The 8,247-nt window shown below is 43.2% G+C and overlaps 2 protein-coding genes across 2 annotated transcripts; one reads left to right on the top strand and one right to left on the bottom strand.

Annotated features, from left to right (window-relative positions):
• Positions 1–4,326: 4,326 nt before the first annotated feature.
• Positions 4,327–5,516, bottom strand: LOC106087663 (rRNA 2'-O-methyltransferase fibrillarin). The gene has a single exon (XM_013252789.2). The coding sequence runs from the start codon at positions 5,413–5,415 to the stop codon at positions 4,375–4,377; it is 1,041 nt and encodes a 346-aa protein (XP_013108243.2). The 5' UTR covers positions 5,416–5,516; the 3' UTR covers positions 4,327–4,374.
• Positions 5,517–6,701: 1,185 nt separating this feature from the next.
• LOC106087667 (large ribosomal subunit protein eL29) lies at positions 6,702–7,461 on the top strand. Its single transcript, XM_013252792.2, has 3 exons — positions 6,702–6,775; positions 7,029–7,143; positions 7,220–7,461. The coding sequence occupies exons 2-3, from the start codon at positions 7,042–7,044 to the stop codon at positions 7,352–7,354; spliced, it is 237 nt and encodes a 78-aa protein (XP_013108246.1). The 5' UTR covers positions 6,702–6,775; positions 7,029–7,041; the 3' UTR covers positions 7,355–7,461.
• The last annotated feature ends 786 nt before the right edge of the window (positions 7,462–8,247 follow it).

Below are 8,247 nucleotides of genomic sequence, written 5' to 3'. Positions count from 1 at the left end.
GACAAAATTTCAATGAAATTTTCTCTAAAGACAAAATTTCAATGAAATTTTCTCTAAAGAATATATCCAAGCTCCCTACCATAATGTTTAAATTTATGCAACCACGTTTTGATGTTCTAAATTTTTTAAATCTGGGAATTACGACTATATTCGAACGGAACCTTACTAATACCATGCCGCCTACACCTGATGCTCAGGCCTGGTACTGCTATACAACGTCTATATACCGCCGGTTAGCAATTGTGCCTTAGTAATTGTGTCTTACAGACCCGACCTTAGGGGCACACTGTCTGGCCCTAATCGTCTGGTTCTGGGAAACTTTAAGGTCCATCACGTTTCATCACCAGCTTTGGCACAGCATATTGAAGGCTCTGCGCTTGACATGGCAATTGAGGATGCCCCTACTAAGAAAACGAAGAAGTCCAGGAACTGTACACAAATTCCCATGCATCCCTGAACTCCTGAGTGACGTTTGCTTGCAAGCCATCAATTCTATGGGACCATAATTCTCACCATCGACCGACCACCCGACTTCATAATTTCTGAGTGCTGGACGTTTATCGATTGGGTAAGCTTCAGAGAGTACACCAATCGCCCTTCAGTGGGCTCAAAATGTCCTCAAATGTGCTATTAGCATTTCGAGACATTATTAACGCAGCAATCACTTGGTTTATACCAACTGGTCGAATACCCAAAACGCGGCCCAATTTCCAGGCGAAGGAAGTGATACTCACAATCGAGTGTGATATAATTCGTTGCCCTGACCCTGGTAACCCCAGAATCAGCGAGCCGAATCAAGAAATAAACAGGGTAGTCAACAACTATTAAACGAAATTTGTGGCTGGAACCCTTAGATCAATGTAACTTAGGTACCGGTTTAGGCACTGTCCACTGTTAAGTCCTTCATTAAACCCAGAAGAAGGGATGACAGGACCTCAGTTACATTTGGCAATGTTTAACCGTGAAAATGCCAAGGCCAGGAGGAGAGTCAATTGTCGTATACGTGGTCTCCGATCCGATGGACAGCCATCGTAATTTTTTATTAATTTATTTAATTACCCTGAAGGTGAATTCCCTACTCCGGCACACATCCTCCGTTTGATAGATAGAGCGAAGTCATCGATTATGACATGCTAGGAAACTGTAGTTAACAGTGAAATCTCTATAGCGCCGTGCAACACAAATCGGGTACTTAATCCGAAACGATGTGTATATCATTTTGGCGGACAATTTGTCGAACACCCAAACAGAGACAAGACGAAAAGAAGCATTGAAAGGAAAGCAAGGAAGCTCCCGGTCGAAGCAGAATCACACCCATTCGGAGCCTAATTTGTTGGTGAGGTCACAAGCAGAATCACTCCATCAAAAATTCTCTGACCTGATGGAATATGAATGTTGATACTTAAACATGTAGCATCCCGGCACGGGATAGCTGTGAGCACAACACAGGTTGGAAATTTGATCTGTGTGGTGTTCATCGCTGTCACGAGAAGCTTAGCTGCGGAATGCTCCATACGGAGAAGTTGCAACGTCAATGGCTGACAATCAGCGGTATCGGGTGGAGACTCTCAGTGAGATACCGGCACCGGCTCTTGTATAAATACTGAGTGCTATGATGTTCGATTTGACAAGGCGACTTATTGGCGCCTTTAAATAACCAATGGCCAACCTGTTCCCGTGGCGATCGGTCTTTTGGACCTGAACGATTCTGCTCACCAACAGGAGCTTGACGAGGATCGCCAACTCCAACATCAATAACAACATGACAATAAAATACCTGTGGATCAACGACCATCTCCCATTGCAAATTGACCTCCCCACGGCTAACCAGAGTAGTTCTGGCTCAATTACGATCCGGCATATGTAGCCGCCTCAACTCCTATAGAGCAAGGAGTGTTGCCGACGTGCAGTATGTATATCCCGATTGTGACCAGGGACCACACGACACTTGTCATCTGTTTAACTGCCCAGCCAGACCCACACGACTCTCAATCCCATGGCAGCCGGTTGTACGTACCGGATTGATCCGATGGAGTCCCTTATCGGCAAGAGCAGCTGCCTCAGTGTACAACACACTGCTATAAAAACAACAACAACCCAATCGACTCAGACTCAGATCCCTCTGGACACACTCCACCTTTGTGGCAGTGTCCCTGGATCTGGATACTCAAGAGAATCAAGCAAACGAAATATAGAACACAACACACTGCTACAACAACAACCTTTGGATAACCCTCGACATCGTTCTCTCTGCATAAAGGCAAGAAACAAGAACCTTAAATTCTTAAAATGCGCCATTTCAGATCATCACAAGATCCCATCACATGGCATACATTGGCCATCTTACACGAGGAAACCAAGATTAATGATCATGGTGAACTTCTGACCAAACAATTTCTACTATGATGACACCAGAGGAAGAACACAAACTTCCTTGCAGCGATTAGAAAAATATATGGATTTTTAAGAACGACTTTCCACTAACAACCGCCTCATATAGGGCGGACCTGCAGGATATCCACCAAGATGCTGTAATAAACGCAACCTTATCACACCCGCCCAATATAGTCGTTGACGAAAGCCCGCCATCCATAGCCGATGAACAGCTAGTCCTACCTTATTGATGCTGTTGTCACCGCAGCCGCATTTGTATGAGGAGGAAGCGATCCTCGTCAGGCTCCATAGGTGAGCAAGCTCGTTCCGGTTCAACTCCACGGTATGACCATTGGTTATTAAAAGGCTCCAATAACTCTCTCTGTCTTATTGAGCATTGAGTATTTAAACAAGAGCCGGTGTCGCCTGGCCTCTAACAGAGACTCTCCACTCAATATCTTTGGACACTCCCACTTATGACGAGAAGCCTAGCTCTCAGCTAAGGAGGAACACCACACAAATTGGAGCTGCAACTGTGTGGTGCTCATTGCATAAATACTAAGTGCCTATGAATCTCGATGTGACAAGGTGAGTTATTGGCGTAGACCACCGTAGCGCAAAGGTTAGCATGGCCGCCTATAACCCTGAACGCCTGGGTTCGAATCCTGGCAAGACCATAAAAAAAAAATGGCAGCGTTGGTTTTCCCCTCTTAATGCTTGCAACATTTGTGAGATACTATGCCATGTAAAACTTCTCTCCAAACAGGTGCGCACTGCGGCACGCCGTTCAGACTCGGCTATAAAAAGGAGGCCCCTTATCATTGAGCTTGAACTTGAATCGGACTGCACTCATTGATATGTGAGAAGTTTTCCTCTGTTCCGTAGTGGAATGTTCAAGGGCAAAATTTGCAATTTGCCAATTACCAATGGCCATTATGTTCCCGCGGCAATCGGTTCAATGGACCGGAAGAAGCCGGTTCACCTATAAGAGCCTGACGAGGATCTCTACGTCCACATGCAAATGTGGCTACGACGAAAAAACAATAAACTTTCTTTTGAGTCCCATATTTTCCCGATCGGTCAGTTTGGTTGGTATTTTTGAGTTAAGGGGAAGGGAAGATTAATACAAATCCAAATCTATGGCGTTTTTAAAAAAAGGTATACCAATATATATTAATTAAAAAAAGAAAAAAACAATTGTACCTGTTAAGTTTCTTCCTGCCAGTACCGGGATTGACTACAAACAGAATCTTGAATTTGCATAACTCTGCTGATTCGTTCGCATCTTCTTTTGATTTGCTAAACCGTTTGTCGATATGTGGCCCACCTATTGATGGACTTGCCCATATAGTCTTTTGGTTTGCCAACTGCTGTTGATTTGTCTTGAGTTTAGAGATTTGCCTTTGCTTTTGTTGATTTGTCTTGAGTTTAGAGATTTGTCTTGAGTTTAGAGATTTGCCTTTGTTTTGCTGATTTGCCCCTACCATTTGATTTGATTTGATTGCTGATGCGCCTATTCTTTGATTTGAAAAGACCTATGCATATTGACGTTTGTTTTTTGTGTTCTGTTGAATTGCAATACCTTCTGTTGTCTGTAGATGAAAAATTTTGAAAAGTATTCATGTTGAGTGTCTTGATTTTGAGGTTCGGTCTGTTTTATGTTTCACTTTGTGCCATATGTTTGTTCGTTTACATACTCCTCAAAGGTACAGTACGCAGTTCTATTCCATCATTCTAAACGTGAATTGGTTGTTGATTCCTTTTTTTTGCGATTTTTTTGCAACTTGATTCAACAAGATCTGTTTATTGTTATTTTTATAACTATTATTTAGGTGTAGTCTCCTTTTCATTATATTTCTAAATATAAAACTTTTAATGTCTTTCGTTTTCCTCCTAATACGAGAAAAACAAAATTAGTGTACTTGCATTCTTAAGGCTAAAAATTGTTTATCAATTAAAAAAAAAAAAAACATTCCAAAACTAAATGCGCATTCATGATGTTTAGGAATCTGCGCCCTTTGGTGGCGGCCTGTAGACACCCACCACTACAGCATGATCACGTTCATAAGGCTCGAGGGTAATCTGTTCTTGGGGTTTCAGTTTGTCAGCTTGCATTTTCTTAACTTCGGCAGCGAACACAGCCTCAGGTTGAGCTGTGGAATCTATGCAGGAAGCCTTAATGGATATAACGAAATGGCCGCCATTCTTGAGGAAGTGTTGTGCATTCAGCGCCACAATACGTCCCTGATCCGGCTGGGCCACATCAGCGAATATGGTGTCGACCATGCCGACTAGCATTCTGTATTTGTGTGGATGGCGAGCATCTTCAATGATGGGTATAATGTTGGTGCGTTTTTTGGCTACGTTTATCAAATCACGTCCCGAACGATGTGAGAATTCAACAGCATACACCAGACCCTCGGGACCAACAACATCTGAGACATGTGAAACTGTGGTGCCGGAAGCAGCACCCAAGTAAAGTACTTTAGAGCCGGGTGGCATGTGAATTTTGTCAACACCGCCTAGGACGGCAGCAGCCAATTTTGAACGGAAGGGATTCCAAACTCTGTATTCCACCTTCTCACCATTTGTTTCGACAGAGATGCGTTTCTCACCGTAGACCTCGGAACCAGGCACAAAGTTGCGTGTGACCAAAGCATCCTCTTTGCCGCGGGCAATGAAGATACCCTCGTGACGATGGGGTTCAATGACAACAGTTTTGCCTCCTTTGAAGCCACCTCCACCGCCTCCGCGACCACCTCTGCCACCACCTCCACGGCCTCCACCACCACCGCCTCGGCCACCAAAACCGCCACGTCCACCACCTCCTCCTCTGCCACCGCCTCCGCCACCACGGCCACCAAAACCTCCACGTCCTCCACCGCCGCCTCTGCCGCCGCCACCACCACCTCCGCGTCCACCAAATCCTCCACGTCCACCGCCGCCTCCACCACCAAAGCCTCCGCGACCACCTACACCGCCTCGGCCTCCTCCGCCGCCGCCACCTCCACCACCTCTTGGAGAGAATCCTGGTTTACCCATGTTTAAATTTTATTTAAAATTTTACAATTGAAAAAATGACGATAGAAAACACGCGGATTATGCTGAGCACGACTAAAATGTTCACCACGTGCGTTCGATAACAAAATTCAATTTCAATTGAAGAACAAGCATTGACAAGACCAACTGAACACATCTCGGCATGCAGGGTTGTGTTCAAGGCTTTTTCGAAATTCATTCCCCCCGCATATACATAAATAAAATCCCCAATTTTTGGGGAATAAATTAAAAACAAGATTGAATAATGAAATGATTAAGACATTTGTTTTGCACCCTATGACAACAATGACTCGATTTTCATTTGTTCAACAAACACAAATTGTATGATGCAATCCGCCATCTTGTCATCAAGCTGATAGACATTTTGCCAACACTCACACAAAGCAATTTGTGTGCGTTTGTGTATACGTGTGCGTACATGGGCAGAGAATATGCGAGAAAGAAGATGATAACAAAGAGAATGCGAACAAAAAGTGGACATCTTAATACCGTCAAACCTGGGCGGCTGTTAACAGCTGTTCGCGCTCTAGGACATGCAGACTTAAGTCCAACCTGATGACTCATCCCGACAGGGCATGTCGCGTTCCACCTAGTTGCCTTCCCCTATGTTTTGATCATGGCAGCGTTATTTTCGGGAATCCGCAAAATTTTAGAGTTTTGGTTAATAGCTCCACAGATAAGTGTTCAGCTGAAACTGCTGAATCTTCTCCTGTTTCCCCTACCCCATCACCTCAATACACATTTAGGGTTGGAATTCTATTCTGCTTTCGGAATAGCCGCTGAAAATTCTAATTATTTCGCGAGCGGAATTTGACTGCAATCATTTGTTTTTGTTCCCATACCGAAATAGTTTCAAGTGTTGCCACTATAATAGTTTTTTGGTATTTTCAATTTAAACAGAGTACTATTTTTCCGCCGGTTTTTAGCCAAAGTTTTGCCGACGTTTTTTTATATAGAGTTTGACAGCATTCCGCTTGAAATTCTGAAAAAAATACTCAACTTTAGTCTCAAATGTTGAATCCGTAGGATACAACTTCTTCAGACTTGTTGTGGTCCAACCAGACCACACACCTTGACCGACTCCTCTTGCCCCATCCAATATAACGCTTCTCTATGCGAACAATCCAAAAGCCATTATTCTTCCAATAAGTTAACTACGGATTGTTACGTGGAAAGGGCATATAGTCTATGTTGGGTGACACACTTCCCCATTTTACAATGTGGCATCATTTACCAACTAAACATGGCTCGAACAGATGAATTTCGAAAAACTAAATGACAGCTGAAAACAATTGAGTGATTTTCGAACTTCTCCCTTCTTTTCCGCTAAACTGTCAAAAACGTAGGTTGCTAAAAATTAATTTTTGTATAGAAATTTTACATGAAAATCTCTAAATGTTTATTTAGATATTGTGAAAATATAGCAAATTATTGCAATTTTGCAAACTATTCAATATGAATTAATAAGTTTCCTTTATTCTCTTTGTGCCGCCCACAACGATTGCAATGGATTATGTTTGTGCTATGCCTGATATACTTCCGATTTGTTTACCTGAAATGATGTTGAATATCTTCTTGGTATCTTATGCGTTCAGTTCTTAGCGTACAATGGCCAAGTCAAAGAATCACACTAATCACAATCAAAACAGGAAAGCCCATCGCAATGGCATTAAGCGCCCAATGCGTAAACGCCATGAATCCACTTTGGGTGTAAGTATTCACTTGTCAAGACAACGCAAATTAATGAACTAAATTTTAATGTTGTGTTGTTTTTTGTTGTTTGCAGATGGATGTCAAATTCTTGACCAACCAACGTTTTGCCCGCAAAAACAACTTGTCCCGCGAGGAGGCTGACCAACGTTACAAGGATCGTATTGCTGCCCAAGCTGGCAAGAAGAAGCCCGTCTCCCTGCAAGCGTAATTTGTTGTAGTGTAGCTTTCTTCGATTTTTTATTGCCATTTTAAAGACAACTGCCCAAAAGTGGAGGTTTTAAGGGAATAAAACAAAGAAGTTTTCTTATAAATTCATGCAAGCTTTTTTTATCATCCGGTGGTTGAGAAGATGTAAACAGTTATTGATCGCTAGCAGTATATCTCATCCTGTTTTTTGTATAGATTTACTCCAACAATTTGATAAAACAAATTTGAACGCAGTTGGATTAGTTTTCAGCCTACACATCCGATATCAATAAAAAATTTGTTATGTAGACTTGGTCTAATGTCGGAAAGTTTAAATTTAGACAATTGCTGGTATTCCCTTGAACTACTTGGGCGATTTAAAGTCTTAACAGTGGATAGTAAGGCATAGCTAAAGCCTCTGGGTTATATAAGGTCGAGGCTTCCGAGCACATGAATGGAATAACTTCGGGTCTTCGTCGTTGTAGCCACATGTCTACGTGGAGGTAGCGATTCTCGTCAAGCTCTCGTAGCAGAGCAAGCTCGTTCGGTTCCAAAGGACCGATCGCCGCGGGAACGGGATGGTCATTGGTTATTTAAAGGCGCCAATAACTCGCCTTGTCATATCGAGCATCATAGGCATTCAGTATTTGTGGAAAAACCGGTGCCGCCCAGCCTCTCACTGAGGCTCTCCACTGGTTGTGCGCGACTCCCGTTGCAGCTACTCCGAATGGAGCATTCCACTATCCGCAACCTGTGGACGAGCCCGGTAGCTCGCAGCCAAGCACCTTGTGGCAACAATGAACACCACACAGATACGGACCTCCATGTTCACAGCTATCCCTTGCAGGGATTGTAATTATCATACTAGGGCATTCGAGAATGTCCAAAGTCTTACCTGCTTCCTGCTTCCCTCTT

This window comes from Stomoxys calcitrans, chromosome 5 (genome assembly GCF_963082655.1).
Source record: "Stomoxys calcitrans chromosome 5, idStoCalc2.1, whole genome shotgun sequence".
Taxonomy (NCBI): Eukaryota; Metazoa; Arthropoda; class Insecta; order Diptera; family Muscidae; genus Stomoxys; species Stomoxys calcitrans.
Note: the sequence above shows the minus strand (reverse complement) of the source record. Positions and strands in the feature narration are given on the sequence as shown.

Excerpts from the sequence above, each read along its gene's own strand:
- LOC106087667 (XM_013252792.2), top strand. The coding sequence starts at position 7,042 with ATGGCCAAGTCAAAGAATCACACTAATCACAATCAAAACAGGAAAGCC. Across the intron at positions 7,144-7,219 it reads GCCATGAATCCACTTTGGGT|ATGGATGTCAAATTCTTGAC; the intron begins GTAAGTATTCAC and ends TGTTGTTTGCAG.
- LOC106087663 (XM_013252789.2), bottom strand. The coding sequence starts at position 5,415 with ATGGGTAAACCAGGATTCTCTCCAAGAGGTGGTGGAGGTGGCGGCGGC.